The 23519-nt window shown below is 39.7% G+C and overlaps 1 protein-coding gene across 4 annotated transcripts in view; it reads right to left on the bottom strand.

The window, feature by feature from the left end:
* Window positions 1–23519, bottom strand: part of HIVEP1 (human immunodeficiency virus type I enhancer binding protein 1) — a 132064-nt gene that overhangs the window by 92386 nt on the left and 16159 nt on the right. The window contains exon 1 of one of the 4 annotated variants that reach the window (XM_017808519.1): window positions 742–3361. The exons of the other annotated variants lie outside the window; for them this stretch is intronic. Coding sequence (XP_017664008.1) covers window positions 742–751 — 10 coding nt within the window. The 5' untranslated portion in view covers window positions 752–3361. Of the gene's footprint in view, window positions 1–741; window positions 3362–23519 lie in introns of those variants that run through there. 4 annotated transcript variants of the gene reach the window in all.

Here is a 23519-nt window from a genome sequence, read left to right as displayed (position 1 = left end):
GACCAATCTACCTTTCAGGAAATAAAGGTCTCACCATGCTCGTATACCTTGGCATGGGAGTTGGACAAAAGAGATGAAGCTTGAAACCTTGATGCCACAACTGTTCTTACGTGCCTCACTCAGCTCTTCAAACAGGAAAGCAAACCCAAGAAGTAGCAGATCTTAGAGTAATTTAATCATTTAGGTTAGAAAATACCTCTAGGATCATTGAGTCCAACCACTAAGACAGTGCTACCACTGAACCATGTCCCCAATTGCCACATATACACGTCTTTTTAATACCTCCAGGGATGGAGACTCAACCACTTCCCCAGGCTGCCTGTTGAAATCCTCAAGAACTCTTTCACTCTTTCATTAAAAAACAAACAAAAATCATCATAGAAACAATTAAGAGAAGGCCAGGATCATGCTGCAAAAAAACCCTGAAAGTGCATTCAGCTGCCCATGGATAGTAAAATTACTCAAAGTGCCTCCTTGGGAGAATGCTATAGGACTTCTGTTTAATCACATGAACAAAACCAGAGAAAAATTAGGTGTTCAAAGTCTTTCCCACTGTTCTCACAGCTTAAATACCTATGAGGACTAAATCAACAAAAGTACCATAACGAAATTAGTAAGTGAACAGCTACAATCTTCACTGCTGCACAGAGAAGCTCTTGAAACCAAATAAAAAGAAAGATCAATATGAATGATCCTAACTCCAAATTTGTAAAACAAACCTAGAAGAAAACATCTCCTTACGTGAGATCATAGCAGGGCCCAAATGGCTTCAGGACAAAGCATATGTGAACCACTCTCTTCTGTGAAGGCTCAAAATTGGATGCTCAAGTGAACTACCAGTGAGTTTTCCCACAGAAGCAGGACCTTGAAGAGAGCATTTCTGCTGCCACCAGATTCCTTGCAATGACCTGGCAGCATGTGATTACCACGTGAGCTTATCTCTCCTCCCCCCAAAATAAGCACAAAATGAAGGTTTCTAACTGTTTTCAGTCATTATGGACTGGAGATCACTGCACCTGCATCTCCCCACTTTTACTTCCTCCTTGGAGGATTATTTTAACAGTCTATTAAGAAGTTAACTAGTAATGAAAAAAAATAGATAACAAACTGAAGATCTCCATTTTCTAAAGCTGAAATCCCAATCTCTTCCACTGGAGTGAAAGTCCAAGTGACGAAATAAACCTTGAACTTTGTTGCTTTACTCTTCATTTTTGGAACCGAAAGAGCACCTTGTCCCAGACACCACAATTTAGCAACTTCATCTGTATACATGTCCTCATGCCAGATGTCAAAAAGAGGGAGCAGAAAGCTTTAGCTAGCCGGTATCCAAACAAGAGCGTTCGTTCCCCCTGATCAACGTCACTGACTGGAATCGCACTTGTAAGGGACGCACGCCAGTGCAGTTACTGTCACACCACCGTGACCCAATTCCAGGCAGGCAGCTGTGCTCCCAACCCAGTGGTCTCCAAAAGTGGGTCTCATGAGCAACAACCAGTCATCTAGATAAAAAATGAGGGGGAGAGTAAAAAGGAGGAGCTATTTAACACCAACACATTCAGCAGAACTCAGCCTGCACTATCCTGTTAGGTCTCCGAGTGGCCTCCAGAAGCAAGTCAGCAGGAGAGATGACAGAACAGCTTTGAACTGGAACTCCCTGGCAGAGGAAAGGGGGGTCATAAGGGCCATAGCCTTCTCAACTCCCAATTCTCCAAAGGAATAATGGGTACATTGTACATGTGTATTGGTTTTCCCTCTTAATCCAGCCATTTGAACTGTTCCTGAATGCTAAACTTCGTTTTATTGAAAAAGAAAAAGGATAATAAAATCTGAGTATTCCCAATATACAGCTGTTACAAGACATCATGGCAGATACAGGAAAAGAGAATTATTTAAGTACTTTTCCCATTTTTAGCCAAGGTAATTCCAAATAATGAACAGGGGGAGGGGAGTTCACTATGCTATCTAGTGTTTATCCTAAGTCAGATTGCAAGATATGCTAGAAAAACATAGCACTTTGGAACCACTTTAAATATGATTGAATAAAAAGTCCTACCTGAGTTTGAAACAATCTTAACTAGTCTTTCCAGTGTTTTTGTCCTGTTACACTGTGATTTAAACTAGGTATAATGCAATTTTGAATCATATTCAAACAAGGTACCTCAACCAATTTAAACTATATTTAGACCGCAGTATTTTTACTACTAAAGAAACCTAACTGAGGAACAACATGCTTGGAACATCTGTCGCAGTGATTGAAAGAAGTCTACAATAGGAATAGCAAACAGTTATTTTCTTTTCTGAGATGCTGTCAATCTGTTGAAGAAAAGTATCAGTGAAGTAGATTGTTCCTAAGAGGTACCTCACTCTGGCCTGTCTTTTCCAAAACAAAGATGATTAAAATATCCCCTTGTTGCATAACCTTGTCTGCTTATTATTATCTGCTATCTCTGTATCACGGGAAAAAACTCTTTGTCAAAGCTAGTAAGCACGTTACAGTGTTTTATGAAAAAAATAATTCATTTGCTCAAGTCTAAAAGCCTCCACCTAATGAAATTCAAATTTTAACATGTCTCAATTATTATTTACATTTAGATAATCAACCATATGACTCAGTGCAATCTCTAAGATACAGACCTCTAAGCAAGGCCGTCTGTCACACAGCGCGTTCTGCAGTGACGATCAGAGACGCAAGTATTTATGACACAACTTTGCAGTTACTTCTTGGAAGATGACAACAGAATGGCTGTTCGCTCTCTGCTAATGCTGGTTCTCCAGGATGGATTTCTGTGTGGTGTTCCAAATCAAGGTTCTTCTCTACAACAAGTGCCTTGCCTGCCCAGACCACACAGAGGTGTGTTCCTCATGAAAGTGAAGAAGGAAGGAGTTTCTGGGCTCCCTCTGAGCCCTAGGTTAAAGGAAACAGAGATGTCAAACAGCAATGGAATGACTCATAAGATTCATTACAAGTTCTTGGTGTATCATTGTCACGGCTCCAACTGTGGGCAACTCGCAAACAGCACTCTTCTCACTGTCCTCAGGGAGCGGTTTCAATCGCGTTGCCCAGTGGCAGCCACACACATCACTCTTCTGAACTAGGATCTATTGGGACCCTTAAATCAGGCACAAGAGTGGCCTGTTACTCCATATCACCCCATCTGACTGACAGCATCAGCACACAGCTAAGGCAGGCACATCTCTCTTGAGCTCTGATGGAATAAGCCTTGAGGCTCAGCTGGAAGAAGATAGTCTAGTAGGCTGCCAACATGAGGGCGTAGATGCCTTTAATAACCAACAACAGCACTGCATGACACGAGGCAATGCAGCCTGGGATGGGCCAGAGGTGGCTGCGTTTACAGCGCCTGGATGGTTCCCTTGTGCTCAGTGATAAACTGGGTTCAGGAGAGGCAACCATCACCATTACTGATGTTCTCAGACCAGCCTGGGGAAGAGCTTCTCATCAGGTCACAGCCCTGCCATGGAGCTGCTGGATATCACACTGGGGCTTTCAGCCACAGCTGAGAACACCACTGGTTTTCTATCCAAAACAAGAAATTAATATGTGAAATGGTTTAGGCAATGTTGTCATAGAAATTAAGATGGGGACCTCAAAAAAGCAGAGGCAGTTTCTGAGCAGTGAATATGGATATGAAAGCTCTCCGAGAAACTTTAGTATCAAATAGCTACGACAGAACCAAGTATCAGCACTCAAGAAGAAATTACTGAAAACTAGTGTAAGATGGGAGTGAAATGCCAAAGGCTTAAAGTTCTCTGCTGATTATTTGAAGAAAAAAACATCAAACAAGGACAGGGATACTTACATATTCAATGGAATAGTTTAAAATCCTATTTCCTTTTCATATGTAAATATTCATGTTAGCATACATTGTGTAAAAAAAGATGCATAAGACATATATATATAAAAAACAGACTTGAAAGCAGAATTTATTTCTCTGCATACTGTTTTCTTGTAGATACAGGACTCTCTACTTCAAAAGGGACTGCTACACAAAGGAATCATTGTTAACGTCCAACTTAAATTCCAGCATCAAAAGTATTTTGTGTACCAATCAAAAAAAAATCACAATTCAGCCACAATCAGGAGCGCAATTTGGGTTCTTTTACAAAAAATTCAGGAAAAGCTGGTGGCTGTGTAACTCACCAGGGTGACCCCAAAATTTGTTTTATTGCACTTGGATCCACCCATGGCTCAAACCCTACTGTACCTTTACAAAAACCAAGAGATACAGATCCCGCCTTCCTGAAAGAAATAATTGATTGCCCCTTGCATCCACTTCTCCAGGGGCATATTGGCTCTTTGCTCTTGCTCTTTTTACCCTTCCTTAAATTTCAACCGAGGGACTTTAGCAAAAGCTATCTATTTTTAACTGTTGGTGGAGAGGCCTGGATCTACATTTCCAGAGCAATAAAAAGGTAGGACAGAATTTTGTCTGTACGTAGCAGACAGGCAGGGCTCCTTTTCAACTATGTATTTTAATGCTTTATATTAACGCTATTTATATAAATGCCATGGTTTTATTGTAGTATTAGTTATGCAGTAGGGCACCCGTAGCTTTGTATAAGCATCTTTTTGAGCTATTTAGAACAAAATAACACGGAAACAGCAGTTTCTCGTCATTTCTGTAAACTGTGCAACTAAAATTTTATCACAGATCACAGAACATCCTAAACAAAAATAAGGGAGTCACCAACTTGTGAGGCTTGAAATATGAAACACAGGTCAATTCTACAGGTAGTTGTCCCTTTGTAGCAGTGCATATGCTCAAGGACAGAAGCATAGTAGTGTTACTAAGTGCACTCTTTTGTGGATTCAGCTGGTTAGTTTAAAAATAAATAAATAAAAAAACCCCAAACAAAAACAAAAAAGCAACCCCAAGCCCCTAACACAGACTGTAGCATAGGTGAAAATAATATGTTACATTAAACAATATATTTCAATTCAGTTTTTGCTCTTCTGGTTCAAAATAACCTAAGGTGAGAGACCTAAGGAGAAATAAAGTTCCCACATTCCCATATGATTGCAATCCAGTCCTTGGCCAAGTCGGTAATAGCTGGATCAGAAATTATAAAAGAATATAGCCAATATTTAACAACATGGTTTTGCGGCCACCATGGAGCACCCTTCTCTCCTGCTCCCAAATTCATCCCAGCCCGTGGTTCATGCACAGCTCTGTGAGACCATCCCCTTTCATGCTGAGGATGGAAGCAGCATGGGGTAGCAGGTTTTAGAGAGCTCCCTTCAGGCTAATGAGGAAATGTTGAAATGAACCAGGGTTCAGTCATAGCTGTGTGACTCTCCGAAGGAACGCATTTAGAAACAGATCCATAAACAAGGGGATTGCGCCTGTCAGTAGGGGCTTAAGACCCATAATCGGGATCAGAGAACATAACGCAAAGCACGGCATTTGCCACAGCACTTACTACACTTCTGTCCTTTTTCCAGCAACTTCTGCTGACTCAGGAGTACAGTACAAACTGCTGACATCCCTCCTGAGAGTGCTCAAGCATACTCCTTTGCACGCACACAAAATCAACAATGTGAATGTGGAAAGGGGTTTGAAGCAACAAGTATATGTCAAAGAACTTAAGAAAAAGAAGGTTCCACGTTCTAACCGCCTCTCTTTTTTATAAATACTCATATTAAGTGCTACACTGAATAAAAGCAGCTGAACAAACAATCTTAGGATTACTGGAAAAAATACAGTGCTGAAATTCTGCAGGATTTTAGCCCACTACAAAGACCCATGGTTTTTTGTCCAATCTGGAAGACAAATTGTTTCAATGAGTGAGGATTTCCCCTCTTTTCAGAAATCAAAAACTTGCTGTGCATGTGTAGCACATTCTAAATAACCAAAAGCATCACAGAACTTGCTCTGCATAGGTGCCCACTCCCGTCATCAGACAAGCAACTGTACCATTCAATATGTGGGATAAAAAGCCCCCACAAAAGTCTAAAGTACCATTTCTTGAAATGTACAAAATTACTATTGTTACAAGAACATGCATACACAAACACCCAACTGAATTTATCTAACTGTTTATACAAAGATCACTTGAACTGAAATTTTTTCCACATGGAATATGAAAAGGTAACACAGAAAAGCAACTTGGGCTGCAAAGTGACAGACTTCAGCACGCACCAGGGCAAGCAGGCAAATGTTGGCACTAATACTATTAAGAATACTGTCTTGCATATACAAGCAAAACATTTCTTTGGCAATCTCCTAGCCTCAAACACTTTATAACCTTGATACCCAAACTGAACTTCAGCACATTTTATGCCAAAATCCTTTTGGCATCTGTTTTAGTGACTGTGGAAAAAATATTCCACGTTTTGTCCTTTTTTTCCAGCGAAATATTTTTACAGTTTCCTTAATCAAGTAGTTTTCCTCTAAGCCATTGTCATTCCTTTTTCTATTTCATTATCCCATGCTAGCCTTACAAGCAGGTTTCTATCTTTCATCAACCGCCCAACTTGCACTCTCCCAGTTAAGCAGAAGTTCTGTGGAAGAGAGCTAGAGGTTACAGCACACAATAAGCTAGATAAGCATCAACAATATCACACTCTTGCAAAAAAAAGCAAATGTGCTGGAACAGACAGCCAGCAAGGGAGGTCTGTGAGGAAAGCCTTCTGCTATACTCGCCATTACTGGGATGTCAGCAGGAACATTTTGGTCAAATTTCACTACTGCATGAGATACGTAGACAAGTCATAAGATATTCAGAGAAGAATAGAAAGATGATGAATTAAGTATCTAATATAAACAAAAGGAAACTGAAGGGAGACAAGGTAACAGTCTTCAATTGTTCAGAAGGAAGATGCAATGAGAAAATGAATGTATTTCCAAATTGTAAGAAGAAAGACTTTACCAATACAGTGAGAAAACCTTTCTGACAAAGAAAAGCACATGAATAGAATATATTTATATATATATACACAATATATATGTATACATCATATATGATATATATTGTATCTTTTTATTAGAATGAGAACATGTATCTATATGTACAATATAAAGAGATGCTAGCTGCTCTCAGAAATGACAAAGACTTGGCTGACCCTGTCTTAGGGTAAGCAAGTTAGATCATTCTTTGGGGACACACAGCCCTGTGATTCTGCCTGCAGACAAACCATCTTGCCCTTTTCCCAGCACCAAGTGCCCAATGAGGCCTATGAGAGGACCACCCCCTTTATTTCAAAATACAGAAAGAGGAGAGACTTTAGTCTTGCTGTCCCTGGTAATCCTGGGTGAGGGCCGGCATAGGCTGCCCATCAACAGCAAGGCAGAATGATAAAAGATGATGTAGCCACATGGAGTATTGCAAGTCACCTAAACTTCAATAAAAACCCAAAGTCCATGTAATCAGCTTCAGAGAAAATAAAAGCAGGGGTTTGCAGTTAGCTGCTAAGAGGCCTACAAATAAGAGAGGGCAAAAATCTACTGGAACGCTACCTTTCACTCCTTCATACTTTACCGGTACATGATGCATATTATTTGAGGACATCAGCTTCCCTGCACCTTGCTTCTCTATAAAGTACATAGCTTTTTCCTCTCCTATGTGTGTATTTTGTCTACACAGGTTACTAGTACTTTGAGGTAAAAACTATTTTACTTATTTATACCATCCCTCAAAAACTAGGCACATCACTCATTTGATTTTAAGCACTGATCAGCCATCAGCTGTCCAAACAAGTTGCATCTGCCATCTCACTGTGATTTAGCTACAGCTACAAATTTGGGTTCAGACAAAGAAGTTATTTTTTCCCTGTTCTCCCAAAAGTTTCTTTTAGGTTTCCAGGGTAGGTTTTTTTTATCTGTTCTTTCCCCCTTTCTTCTTCTCCTCCCTCTTTCTCCCTTCCAAACTTTTCAGTTCTCCACTAGCTACTCTTCTCCACTGATGCTCTTAATTTCCTTTTGCCATGCCACAGGGTGGAAGGCAGTGGAAGCAAAGCAATGGGACAAGCATATTGAGCTCCAGTAAAATGGGAACACTCCTGGTGCCCCCCTCCTCCAAATACTTAAAAGCAAAGGTCTCCAACCATCACTGATCCATCAGAAATAACCGTACAGACTAATACTAAAACACCAAGGGCAACATCAGATTCTGCTCTCATTTCAAGGCTGACTAAATCAAGACACATTTCACAAACAGAGGGTGGAAAAAAAGGAGAGCCTGAAGGACTGACTGAAGATAGAGAGGTAGATATTTTGGCATATTCTTGCAGGTAACACAGAAGCATGCATGGAAATGTGACAGTTATAGTCACTCTATAGAAAAAGTGAAAAATTACTGTGATTTTAATCCAAATCAATTTCAGTCCTTGGGCTGGGAAAAAAAGGGTAAATGAAAACACTTAACAAAATTCTTGAAGAACAATGTCTTAAAAATGAGGGGACAGAAACTACATTGCTTTTACAGGACAAAGCAGAAGTCAGAGAACAACACAGTTGACTTCAAAATGTTTTGTGTTCTCCTGTCTTGGGACTGCTGTTGGGGTTGAAGGGGCCTTGGCCTGATCTGGACAGCTGCAGGCTGTCTGGTTTATGTCAACCATTGGTACGAACTGTTGTGTCCTACAGGCTGGATCCCCAACACACTCATCCTGACTTCCACTGCATGGCTTGAAGGAGGAGTCCAGGGCTGAAGCACGTTCTCCAAGCTAGGAGAAATGTCAGTCATACAATCATAGAATGGTCAGGGCTGTAAGGGACCTTAAAGAACACCTAGTTCCAACTCCCCTGCCATAGCCAGGGATGCCTTTCACTAGACCAGGTTGCTCAAAGCCCCATCCAGCCTGGCCTTGAACACTTCCAGGGATGGAGCATCCACAGCTTCTCTGGGAAACCTCCTCCAGTGCCTCACCACCCTCACAGTAAAGAATTTCTTCCTAATATCTAACCTAAACCCACCCTCTGTCAGTTTAAAGCCACTAGCCCTTGCCAATGATCCCATTAAAAGTGTTCTAGATTGCTTTTATGGTGAAAAATTGACAGGGCTGCAGTCTTGGTGAAGATTTCGGCTACCAGCAACACCGCAAGTGGCAGTGTATTAAGAACTAAAGCTCTCTGAGAAACCAACTCAGGCAGAACAAAACACCTTAGCAACTACATTACTAACACACACTTTCCTTAGCAAAGTCTTGTCCACAGCACATGAATAACTAAGTTTCAGCAACTTGTTCTGGAGTCATGTCTCATGCAAAGCAACTGTTGAGTTTTTACAGAAGCTTTTAACAAACAGTTTATCAGAACCATTACCAGGACCAAGGGTGCTTATCTGAAAAGTGTATTTCTTTTTGTTGTCTCATGCAGATGCATTAGGATTGTTGGAATACTGGGCTTTGTTTCTATCAGTATATGTATCACACACACACACATGCACTCTGAACCCCAAGGAAAATAAACAGAAAGTTTACTTTATACTTTTATTTATGCTCCTTTTTTTCTGAAGTAGCTAAAATCTCATGCAAGTGCATGGCAGATCTAGCCTCTGGCTGCATTCACAGGGTACCAACAGCTGGACTGACTGAGGTTTGTGTGGGCCACAGGAGATGTCATGCTGCACTCATCTGGAAAGTACCCTGAAGCCACACCTCAACTCATTTTGAAATCAAAGAATGGTTGGGGTTGGAAGGGACTAGTCCAACCTCCCTGCCAAAGCAGGTTCAACTAGAGCAAATGAGGAAGGCCACTTCTTCCTGGTTTGTATAAAGTTCATCAGAAACCACTGTAAGTTCCCACAGCAGTTAACTAGCAAATATTCGCAGTGGAATAATAATAATAAAAAAACTTAGATAGGCATGCATGTACAAAGCTGTTTTCTTAAACACAAAACAGAGAACTTCCTGGGCTAAACCCTGTCAGAAGGGTGGACATTCTGCAACAGCCGCTTTACCAAAATCAGCTAACTAATATGTCCTGTTTCCTAAATACCAAGTGCACTAGTATCAGGAAACTATTTGGAAACTAATGACCAAAATTAAGAAAACCAAAACAAAACAAAGGTGTGGTTCAGATCAGAAAAAGTGCTGCCCATCTAACAACTTTCACTGATCTCACCAGAACTAAGTGTATTTACATACGTATCTGAAAGTAATTTGAAAAAATGGGCTTTAAATTCTGTTTTTGAAGACCAAGTGTGCTTGGTTACACAACATGTTATAACTGAGTTTTTTTTTTCTACTTGGAGTATTAGGCAGTTATAAAAGGTGTAGTAAGCCTCTAATTACATCATAAACCTTGCCAGTGTTTGATAATTTCTTAAGGGATTTGAGAGAGGAAGCAGAAAGTTACAGAAATCTCAGTTTTACTTCTTAGGTTCCTAACCTTCTCAGCAGTGTAGTCATGTGGAAGAAGCCAATGTGAGTTACTAGATGAAAGAAGGCAAGTAAATACATTTCAAGTTCCTTTTTAATTAAAAAAAAAAAAATCTAATAGTATAAGCAAGCTTCAGGAAGCTCTGGCTCAAGACCGAGCACCCCAGGTTAAGAACACTACTAAGCTTTAGAGTTTTGTAATAAAACCTCTAATCTCCTGATGTGTTCAAGCTACCAGTTACTACCTGAATTAGGTCCCAAATTCAGTGCTACTCGAGTAGCAAGGGCTGCATGCACCCATGGCAATCAGCCCTTGAAAACTGCAGAAAAATTTGCTCTACCCAACACAGTCCTTCCCACCTGTGGTCTGTTCCCCACCTGTATGCAAGATGGATCATCCATCAGCTGTGCACTGCTTGTGAGGCATCGGTTTTCCCCAAACACTGCAGTCCTTCAGCAGCTTCCCTGCATGGCCTCTTTTAGGAACAACAGAGACACTGCTAACTACAGAATGACTTCACAGTGCTGCTTTAGGGGGACACTGCTAGCTTTACTTCCTTAGGATGTAAAGGATGATTCCTTCCTTAGGAACTATGAAGATGAAACTGTTACTCAAGTAACATCAGTAACTGGCTGTTTCTGCCATATAGCATGTCCTACCTTACCAGGAAAAACATAAATATGTACTAAAGAACCAAGTTCTGCCCCCAGAGTTACAGTAACTTGAATCCGGTAGGAAGAAGTGTGCCCAAGAAAAACTCAGAAGGTGATTTTTTCCTTCAACTTTTCTCATACATGAAATATATGCATGTACAGCAATATTCCTGGTTTAGTCGCTTTGGTATTTGTTTTCCATTAAGCAGTATGAAACTTGCTTTAGCAAATATGTTTTGTGGGTTGTCATCCATAGCTTGTTAACCACTATATTCATTTAGGGACTACACATATGCTTTTTCAAATATAGACATAAGGGGAAGTGAAAATCATGCCAGAGAGCATTGCTTAGTTCCCAGGAAAGACAGTATCTAGAATTTGGCAGCCTTTAGATATGAGAAGAGTACAAACAGTCAGACTCAAAATTTTAAGTCATTTGTGTGGGCCATTTCTTTTATCTTGGTGATCCCAACTTCTACAGTTATTTGTAGCTTAAATTGCTGGGTTTTTTTAATAAAAAATACATAGCGTGGTTTCCTCTAGTTATTTGTACTAAAAAATGATGTTTGCATAACACCTTCCCACAATTCTGAGTCCTTTCAGAAACTTATTTTGCTAGACATTTGATGAAAATACTGTTGTAATCCACTATATTGCTACCAAACCTCTTACAGAAGGACAGTAGGACTTGTAAACAGAAAATAATAAATGAATTATCACTGGCTTACCAATAAAGTAGAGAGGGAAAGTGGTCACACCAAATCACTAGAACAAACTGAGACCTGGTCACTACCACCCAATAGAAAATGGGGCAGTGATCCCCAAGGGCATGCTGAAATTATTTAAATTACCTTCACACATTAGAGCAGGCAAAGGTATTGGATCCTCCCAAAAGCCACAGTTAGCAAAGCCTTCTGCACTTCATGAAGCCTTGCTCCATGCTTGGACAGGTATCAGCTTTCCAACAGGGCACCTGGCTTGTGTGCAAGCCCAGCTAACCCAGGGAAGCCCCCTGCTCCCCAGTACTGACGTCCTTGGGCAGCAGCTGCCACCACTGAAGCAAGGAAACTGTACCTCACATTCATGTACAGCAAATTATAAGCTCTACACAACTATTATGCTAGTGATGAGGCTTCTTAATTGGGAAAAACACAACCCCTCCAAGCTAGCTGACTGGCTTACTGTTTTTCCCATAGCCAAGATGAAAGAATCTTATCTTAAGCTTACACTGTTTTTCTTTTAAACAAAAAGATACTGTTGGTTCTGTTAAAAAATCCAAAACAAAAGAAACAAAACAAACAAACAAAACCAAAAAAACCCCAACAATCAAAGAACATCCCTCAAAAATCCCCAAAATCCCCACCATCAGCAGAAGTATCTATCTAAATGTGGATAACAAGAGGAAGCTCTTATCGAACATCCCCTGCAAGCATTCCCTCTAGAGGACTGTTTTCCCCCAGTACTAAATTCCAGCCTGTCCTAGGAGCTGTTTGGTTTGCTTCCTCACCAGCACTTCACTCCCAAAGCACAGTGTTAGTCACAAGCAGACCCATGTTGAAGAACATCATGGGGTTGGGGAAACAAGCATCGTACGGAGGCCAGCAGCATAGCTTTCCCTCAACCACAATTGTTCCTGTGCTGCTGCTCCTCTTGCTGTGAGAAAGGGATGGCCTTGTTGGTCATGCATGCACTGTCTTCTCTCTGTTGTTCTGGGAATGGCCCTGTGCCCACTTTGGCTTGTTTTTCAGTCCAGTTCCTCAGAGACGATGTTTAAAGATAAGTCTGGATGCTGGAACGTAACAGTGTTGAGGGCACAGGTTTAGTAGCCATGACCAAAGATAAATTTATTTTCTGCTGATGCATTTACTTCTTAACACACAAGTTCTGGGACAGGGGGACAGCTCTAAGCAGTGAACTCTAAATTTTAACATGCATGCATGCATGGTTGAGCCTAAAGTATTTTATATATTGCAATCACAACAGATATCTGTGGAAAGGACATATTTTTATCACCACTTTAGGAGAAAAAGATATTTATATTGACATTATAGGAGACCTTTTGGGGTTAAAAAACAAAACAAAACAAAACAAAATCTTCAAATATGTTCAATGTTTCAAAATCAAAATTAAGAATTCATTCTGCAAACTGTGATTGCACTGTGAAAGGGGAATACAACCATTTGGTGTGATTCCTTGAGGTTTAAGAGAGTAATTAAATACTGCACAGTTAATAATATTTTATTTGCCCCAGCTTCTGGAAAATAATTAGACACCTAGGGTTACATATTCAAAATTCTGATCTCGTTTACTTGAAAACTATTTAAAGAAAATATAATAACCGATATATACATTGCTGAATCCCTCTGCCAATACTTGCTGATTATCCCAGCAGTTTTCCCTGCTATTGCTGTATGAAAGAAACAGCCAACTAATTCATTAACCAGGAGGTGCTGATTACATACATATTGTTATCAAAAGCACAAACTACACTCTTTCCCGTTCTCTCAGTTACAGTAATTTTAGGTGCTTGCAAAACAAGCAGACAGAAAACATTCAGCCTGAAACCGATACTTAAATAATACTTGGGCAATGCCTCCTTAGGAACCCAAATAAGACACATAGAAGTTTTGTACACTCAAAGCCTAGCTATGCACAGCTAGTAGCTATTCTTGATTAAGTATTCTGTTTTAAAAATGGGTAAATTTGAACACAAAGCACTTGGTTTAGTTCCAGAACTGGAACATTCCCTAATTTTACATTTATACCTCTTTTAAATTCAATTTAGTTTCAAATGCAAAAATAAAAAAAAGGCCCATTTTCTCTTTTTGCATGGCCTAGCTACAGAAGACTTGGTTATATATATAAGGAATGGATGCTGTCCTCTAATAAAATGATTCAACTGTGTATTTTCAATTTTACAGTCAATTGAAATAAGGCCCCAAACCCATGAAAAATGACCTAAACTTTTTATCAGCACTTCCCACCTATGTATATTTATGAATTCATAGTTACAATAGACTCTCAAATTATTTTCAATAATTCACCACTGTGGTGGCCAGAACCCCAAAAAATGACCAACTCTAGAACAGGCTAGTAGCTGAAGACAATTTAGAAATATCACCCCCCAAGGCCAAGTCTGTTATTGATTTAATATGTCAAGTTTGATCCCTAAGTAAAACTAACAGTGCATGTTAATGTCATACATAATCACAATAAAGTGTTATTACTCTAGAAGACAAAATGCTACATGATTCAATAAAACACTTCTAGTGCATGATGTAACTAAATTCAGAGCTAAAACACAGGAATTTTAAGGATACTACTCAGCAGAAAGAGCTGTTCCCAGATAAGATTAAAGGATACGATACAACCAGCATCTTGGTTGCCACATAACTGAAGAGAAGAAAACAAGAAAAGAGGACCTTAAAAAAAAAATCAACAGAAACATGATTGGAAATTTTCTTTCTTTAGTCTTAGGAAAGACTTCCCCTTAGAAAGGGATCATTATAAATGCAAAAAGCACCCATGCAGAGCTGGATCCTCAGATTTTTGTAGCTGTAAAACACCTTGGACAAAATCATAGAGAAAAAGGCTGAATAGAATATATAGCAACAGTCTCTCTGTCTGGAATTTAGTTTATGCTTTACATTTTCTGTTTGTGCTACCTTGGTAATCAAGGACTTAACCCACCACCTGGCTGAAACAAAACTAGTTTTTCTCGAAGTTTCTCCAGCATTTCTAGTCGCTTTGCAAGGTCACGCTGAGACTAGTGATATCAAATGCAAGGGAAAAGCAAGAAGTTTTGCCAAGCAGGCAATGTCCAGTGCCTCCTGGCACAGGGCAGACAAAACAAAGGCAAAGGCAATCCATGACTCTGGGAAATACTTGCTTTCATTTACTTAGTCCTCCAACACAAACCACTGAGAACCATCACTTTAACTGATGAGAGTTTTATACAGCATTTTATTTCATCAGATAACATTTAGGATGGCAAGACAGTATTTTCAGTATCGCCAACTTCTGATGTATTTCAGCTGCTCTTTTTTCTTCTTTTCATGATAATCCAAAACATTCTACTTAATATTATTATTTTGCATACTCTTGGGTGGAATGTTAACTACAAAAGGCAGGTGGATTTACCTTCAGGAAGTCCAACATTTAATGGCAGTAACTTTTCAGAGCTCAATGAGAAAAATGTTATCTGTTTTATAGTTCCTATGGCCCTTCATCACCCTTGCACCATGAGGTTGAGAACTTATGCAATTTTCAGAAAAAGCTTTCTCTTACCACTCCAGTCACAAAACTCACATTGGCAAGCTGGCATTAGGTTCATAAAGGGTAAAACCGAATATTTTTGTGCACGTAGGACATCTACTGCAGTTGCCCAATACTGCTTCTAGCACTTGTCATAGAATGGTCACAAAGGGAATGGGTTGCAATACTTCAATTCAATGAGCTTTTGAAGGCCTGTTCCAGCAACCGCCTGCAATAAGGTATCTTTTTCCCTTCTCAATATCTAGCACAACAGCTGGATATCCATGCCCAATATTATTCTGTGCAATGTCCTGAGTTATACCACAAATGGCTTACGTAACACAGCTAAAACAAACTGCTCTGCAGCAATGAATGAGGACTCTGTTGTTGGAGCCCTTGCCAACTGCACGCATCATTCTTGGTTCCGCTAACGCCGAGTGGGGACAAAGGCTATATTCTGTCCTCTATGGCAGCACAGCACAGTGAGGATGCTGTAAATTAAAGAAAGCACAGCACGCCGACAACAGACTCATTACTACTTTCTTACTCTCAATTCCATGATATACAAATATGGCAGAGTTCCTTCCATTGTGCTGAAAATAATGGGAAACAGGGATAAACGTGGGAGAGCCTTTCTACAGCTCAAGAACATAGATCCCACTTCCTCCATCTGGATCTAATTTTGTTGGGTGTTTTTCAGAGCTGCTCTTTAAGTATATCAGTAATTTAAAAAACAATCTCCTCCAGAAAAGCAAAATCTATACTCCTAGGAGAATCTGCTCCACAGTCTCTTGTAATGTCACATTTCTCTCCAATATCTTTACTTCAGGCAAATAGGAAAAAATCAAGTTTGAGGAAAGATCTAAGAAAGTTTCTTTTATAACCAGATGCAGACATTTCCCATAGAGGTAAGTAAATGATACAGTTCTAATTCCTCCATAACCCCTTGTTCCACCCCTGTTCCCTTTCTGCCTCTTCTTTTCCTCACACGCACACACACATATATATACATGTGACCTGGGCTGTCTGACTGCTAGGTGCGACCTCAATATCATGATATTGAAGATAACCTAAATGGAGACTTCAGAAAGCACACATCTAATAATAAAACTGTTTGCAGAAAACTATGGGAATTCCAGAGAATATTACAAGCCTAGAAGGACAGACATGCATACAGAAATAACATAAACCAGACTCAATTCTCATGTCCCAAGAGAAATCACTTCTTTATCAATACTATGCTTGCCTTAGGAACAAAGAATTGCCCATCAGCATGCTTATTAACTCTAGAAAAAAAATACATGCACAAACATCTGACTATTTTCAGTAAGTTTTATCAGGATTAAACAGAATACTATTGACTACTAAAGTGATCAAAGGCTAAAGGGTACCTGACCATCCCCAACAGTGCCACAGTGCCTCTGGCTCAACAGCCCCACTCATACTCAGCCTAAATGAGCCACTGGTTAAAAAAGCAACCCAAAAAACCCTGGAAGTGTCTCTTATGAGTTGCAATCTGACATTTCATGGAGACGATTACATTACAATTCCCATAACTTTTAGAAATTAGATTCACAATTGAAGAAACGGTGAATGTAATTCTACTGCCAGGAATAAAATTAAAAAAAAAAACCATAAATTCTCAGATTAACAGGACCCTGAAACAAGTCACTCTCTTTAATATATTCTCATGCAAGCAGAAATACAAATTAAAACAGTCACTAACAGGAAATATGTTTTCCTTTTTCTGTGTTTCCAAAGGAAGCAGAGAATTTGGTGCAAACACCACCCTCTTCTCAGAAGTGGATTTCTACAGAAATTAAGGTAAATAAAAGGTCGCCGTGTGAAAGAAGAAACCATCCCAGTCTATGACAATAATCTAAATAGTCCACCAAAAAATAAATGAAAATGAGCAAAGAAAGAGTTCAAGCATTATTAACAGCTACTCATGGGCACATGTTGGGCTACAACAGCTACTGGTGTAAGTAGTTCCTGATGCTAGTTTTAAACTGGATTGCTGGAGTGCAAATTACAGTCCTGAGTGGACTCGGAGACACGGTGACTGACCCGAGTGCCACGGGGCAGTGCTGACAGGTCTTTTGGGGGTCATTTGGTCACTTTCAGGTGTGGTCTCAACTGTGGTGAAAATCAACAACACAACTCCACAAGGGCTGCTGGGCTCTCCCACATTACTTCCAATTACATATTGCACTTGAAACCATTCTGACAGAGATCCTGGTGATACCAATACAGTGGCAGCATCACTCTAATCAACTTCTTCGCCAAACAAATGAGTAAATGGTCCCCAGAAGTAAAAAGACCTGATTCTACCACTCTGAGCAACAAAGAAAACTTGTACCTGCTAAATGTGGCCACAAGAACAGGTTCCCTGTGCCAGTCACCTTCTTCTGCGGGGATTTAATTTGGAGAGAGCACACTCTGACATGAAACTCCACAATAACTGAACCAGGATGTTTCCCAAGGAAAGTACAGTACAGCAGCAGCAGGAAGAAGAAAAATCAAGGTTTTCAATGCTGCATAAACATGCCTATACATCTACTGGAGACGAGCACTGAGAAATATCTGAATCCACAAGCTTACTGACTTTCATGCAGAACTTAACATTTCAAATTAGCAGCCACTCAAAAATTTGCTACATTTAAAACATTCCAAAATCAAAGTACTTCAGGTTCCCTTACACAAAATTTTCTACTATTTCAGAAGGACTGTTGCCTGCTCTGTAAAGTTCCTCTACTCTCTTTGGCTTTTCCCATTTGAATTTCCCTTTTATTTACTGAGAAATGTTTTGAGGTGAATTTTTGTTTTAGTTTTTTGGGGGCTTATTGAAACACTCCACTGGAAAAGGGCAGATTTCTTTAAATCAAATCACACATTTCAATAGTGTGTAATCCAAATGCTTACCTTGATAAGAAGGTATTGTTTACATGCCTTAACTCGCTCTATTTGCATTCTATAAAGTATTTTAAAGTCATTAGCTGGAAGTTATCCTCTCTGGCACACAAAAGAAGCCTTCATCCTGTAGCCACAGTCATTTTGTGTCATTAATCAGCTGCATGATTCAAGCACATCTGGATTTCTGGTAAGAGCTTATGACCAGTAATAAAAACTATATATAAACTAGCTCAGTTTGGACTCCCGCATCCATTTGGGAAACTGTCAGCAGAAGCTCTCCCCTTGGTTGTAACTGTATTACTCAACACGCAGTGTGCAGGAATTGTTTGCAGAAACATTTGGTATTTTTAGGCCTGGCCTCTCAATGGGAATTCCACACTGAAAAAAAAAAGGTATGACTTATACACTCAAATCCCTCATTGAGTCCTCTGTTAAAAAATTTACATACAGGGTGTAGAGGGTGAATTGCTCAGCTGCAAGCTGGAATTTACAAATGTGTTTAAGCACCTGCTGAAAATAACTAGGAATTATGCTCTTCACATGAGTACATGCTTCTCTTTTTCTGCAAAGGAAAAGACTCGGCTCAATACAGGACAGGAGTACATGTAAAATGAATCAATATTGACTGAAAGCACACAAATCTGCTTTTCTAATTTCTAGTTCTTGTCTTAGTTGCACAAACACGTTCTCTTAATCTAACTTTTAAGTAAGATACTCTGTATATGATTTTTCTTGATTAAAAAGAAAAGCAAATAAAATAATGTTTAAGGAAAAATATTTCCATGGGCATTAATCATGAATAGAAAGGGATAATCAGGAAGAAGCAAAGATGACTCAGCTGGAATATTGGAATATTTATCCCAATCTTCCTCTCATCTGCAAGTTCCAACATTAGTGTCAGATAAATACAGGTATGGACAAAGTTTCCCTTTGAAAATATATTTATCCACTTTAATTTAAACTACTTTTTTTGTGACTGTATGGAGGATTTTGTACACACTGAGTCTGGGAGCATTGCTGTACTTCCTCACCACCGTAGGAGTGCAGTTATTAGGAAGGGAAGAAGCAACCACCGTGACTTGGAAGAGCATTCCTGTAGCAATTCCTCAGCTCCGGTTTCTGAAGAAAGAAAATGGGTGGGGTGATTGGATTTGTTTCTGGAAAAAGCTCATCTTTTTTTCCAATGAGCTCTTTACTTAGAAGTCTGCATTGTTATTATAATGAATATTAGTGTAGCTTGCAAGAGCACCAAAAGAAGCCAAGCAATGTGTGGATCCAGCAGTGCTTTACCAAGGGAGCAAAGAAACAACATTTCAGGAGAGAGACAGCCCCTTCTCCACATGTTGGCAGACTCCTGGATGGTTTGCACACATCTGGCCATTGATACAACATAAAAAGCAGCAGCGTGGCTTCACACACCCACGCTGCAGCATCATTAGCCCTCTACAACTTTTAAACACTAAGTAAGCATATCTGCAGTTCCCACGTTGGGATTTACATATGAAGAAGGAACAAACCAGGCATTTTAAAATTCATTTACCAAACACATTTTTCTCATATAGGCACACATAAAGGATAAACCCATGTCGACTTCCACCACGCAGCATCACACCAGGTTCCTCAGCATTACTGGGCATGCAGATGGCAGCAGTGATGGAGAGTAACTTTTCCAGCCTTTGGGCAGCTAGATTCCCTCTATCTTCCCGTGTGGCTCTCATCCCCATAATTCATGTTTTACAGTTCCTAGGCTAGTGCAGTTCTACAGGCATGAAGTCAGCTGCTTCATGGAATTGCATACAGATCAGAATTCCACAGCCTGTACATAACTGGGGCCAGGCTCTGCTGAACCTTCTAAAGATTAAAAAATTAAGAGTATGTGCTGTAGACCACTGCACAGGCTCGCCCTACACATGGATGTGCATGTTCAGCAACATATCTGCCATATTCACTGCAACAGCTCAGTTGAACTGAAGAAACACATTGTTGCAGGGACACAGAGAAGGACTTGGCCACTACCGAAATTAATTCTCAGTGGCAAGATATCCAGATGTTAATTACTTCTCAGGATGAATGAATGAAAGACTAACTGTATCTTCAGGCATTTCATTTCAGTAATTCATTCACCACAGAGAGCTTCCCTCAGATGAAACACATAAGAGGGAAGAGCAGACCAGGCAGCTGGTGATGCTGTTCAGAGTTATGTCCTGCTGGCACAGTAAGTCATGGACCCCTGGACAAACAGATCTACATCTCATTAATTGACACCCCACAGCGCTAGGCACCAATACATAATGAGGGGGTGGGTCTTGTAAAAAGAGTCACAGAACTCAAAAATTTTAGGGAAGGGTCCTGTTGGAAAACACTGGGTCAGGGGTGATGACTGCTACCCTGGGCAATCAGGAAAGACCCTGCTTCATCTCCCAGCATGACCCTAACTGGCCATTCCAAGGCCTGATCGAGCAAGGGCTTTGGGCACAATAGCTCCTCAGGCTTATTAGGCAGTGGGTGCCTACGCACCTTGGTTAAGATGTCCCCTAATCCTCCTGTGCCTCTGCTTTTTAATTTTGTGATAGTTGTAACAGCAATATCTTATTTTCAAAGGTTTGTTGAAAGAAGCATAGCAAAAAATATGGAAGTCCAACAACAGCTGGTGAAAAATGTGCAAAGCAGGAGGGGAGGAAAAAAAAGGCTAAAGAAAATAAGCTAGTAATATCAGTTATAGACTTGCTCGCTATGAGAGAAGGGTGATTGTTCTATTTGTTGCTTGCCTATGTTTACTTTCTATCCCTTCACAGTCCTCAAAACCTCTGCCAGCTCAACAAAACCAGAAGCCCTTCTATGTAAACTCAAGTCTTTGCTCTATAAGCCCAGGTAGAAAACTAATACAAAACTTTGCAAACTAATACAAAACCTTGCAGCAGACACCAAACCTAACGGAACAGAAGCATAGCAGGTGGAGGGGATAAAAGGTTTGTGTTATCAGAAGGCATGTTTGTTCATCAGAAGGACACTGAGTTTGTATTGGAAGAGAGTCAAGTTATCATGGACAGGAATTCCCTGTCCAACTCATGAGCACAGTACGTTGTGTCTCCTTTCAGGCAGTCATGTTAAGGGGAAGAGGAGCCATGGCTTTTCAAAAGCGTCCCACCTTCCAGATGTTATCCCTGTGTGAATATTCCTCTTCGAAGTTAAATCACTCTACTTAAAAATTCTTTGAGAAATGCTTAATCCTTGTGTAAGATATCAAGTTTTAAAGAGACATCATTTAAAAGGCAAACAACATAAAAACAGAGTCACGAGAAAGCAAAGGAGGGAGGAAGGGAGGGAAAGGATTCCATTTTGCCTCTCTAAAAAAATTGTTTTGATACAGTATCCCTGTTGCATGAATTTTCCATATGCCTCTGTCAGATTCACTATTTCAAGCCACAGAGCTGTCAGATGCTCAGTTTTTTATGGTGTGCTTACGTGGCAGGTCAACCTTTCTGTTGAATCAGTCAGTTTTTCACAAAGCCAGGATCTGCAACCCTGAAAGATGCACATGCTCTTTTGGCCAAAAAGTCTCAACTTTGCAGCAGAAGTGAGTCATCAAAGCAAACCACTATATCTGGTACCTAACAACTGCTACCAGAATCAGTGCTTTTGCATGAAAAAAATAAAACATTATGTGCAACTTAAGGAACAGTGACTATACTGCACACATACATGAAGCAAGTATCACAATGGAAATGTAGATTTAAGTGATCAGATGCTATCATAGATGGGCAATTCTTAAAATAATCAAGAAAAATCTCGCAAACTTTAGTACCTGCTTAACTTTCTTTGCCTTTTAATAAAATGAAGAGACATTTAGTTCATGAACAAAAGCCTTAATACTTCAGTTAAAACTTAATTTTGTGACTAAAGCCTGTTGTAGATTAAGTAGAATTTGCAAAAAAAAACCAAAACAAAATAAAACCAACCCCCACACTTTTTCCTTTAGCCCTATCTGATTAAGAAACTCCATAACCCCACAACTCAAGTGAAAATATCAGTCACATCAGTATCACTTTACAACGCTGAGGGAGGTGGGTGCACATTCTTTACCTCACATCCCCAGCATTTAGCATTTGAAAGATTATCTCCATTCCCCATGTCTCATTTTTTGCTAAAATAAAATTGCATATTTAAATGCAGCCTAAATGCTAATCAGGATGTAAACATTTAAATAACAGAATGCAGATCCGTTAATCAAAACTGATTACCAGCTTGCTTTCCATTTACTGGGGGTTCTTCTGTAAAATACCGCCTTAGTTACTGTTGCCAATATTTTGTTTTTAAAGCCTCTTGGAGAAAAAGCTGATTACTTGCTCTTATTGGCTCAAGAGACACATTTTAGGACGTTTCCTAGAAATGTGAGACTGCAATTTACTTGCAGGTAACCAGTACATAACTGTACATCTATATGAACTCTTTCTATTATCTTAACACCAGGCTTTGTCTCCTCTGTCCCCTTCCCTCACATCAGTAGATTTTAGAGCATTTTAAATTTCTGAATGCCCTTGCAGAAATATGTGGTTAACCAGAAACTTTCAGCTCTGGAAAACACTGACCACTACATCCTTTTCAGGCCATTATTTTCCACCAGAAAGAAATTAATGTTCAGAATCCTCCCAAACATTTAATAATGTTTCCAAGCATTATTAAACAATTTTTATAAATTAACACATACAACTACAGTTGTAGTTGAGCTAGGACTGTCACTGGCCATGGTGTGCAAATTGTGATTTACCAGTCAAACTGAAAATTAGAAATTCACAAGCAGCATTTATAAGATTTAACCACTTGACCGCAGGCAACACAGTAAGGTCCACAAGAAAATAGCTTTTAATGGCTTCAATCTGTCACCCTTGATGCTCAAAGAGACACAAGAAAGGAGGCTGTGAGGCACATGGGGCACATCAGCCTGCTTATCACACATAAGTTTCCTTTGACTACAGAGGTCTACTGTGAAAATCTGGTCAGCATTTTACTAAAGCATGGAAGTCAAACATTCTGAAGAAAAACTGCTAGAACGTGAATCTCCTACAAATGGGAAAATCAAGAATGTCTATGCCCCCCCCAAAAAAAGAAGGAAAAAAAAGGTGCAAAAATTATTGTAGAAGTTGGGGAAAATATTTCAATATTAACTTCTTTTGTACTTCCAAACAGTTTTAAATGTGTTTATATAGACCTATGAGAAATGCAACCACTTGCACACTTCCTCCTTCATCCTGGAAACTCCGTTTCTAGAAATATTGACTAAAATAATGGAGTCAGTTTTTGGATATATTGAAAATCCATTACTTGTCCTTGCTTCCCAAGCATGTTACACACATATCAC

The sequence above is a fragment of the Lepidothrix coronata genome, unplaced genomic scaffold (assembly GCF_001604755.1).
Source record: "Lepidothrix coronata isolate B3197 unplaced genomic scaffold, Lepidothrix_coronata-1.0 Scaffold23, whole genome shotgun sequence".
NCBI lineage: Eukaryota > Metazoa > Chordata > Aves > Passeriformes > Pipridae > Lepidothrix > Lepidothrix coronata.
Note: the sequence above shows the minus strand (reverse complement) of the source record. Positions and strands in the feature narration are given on the sequence as shown.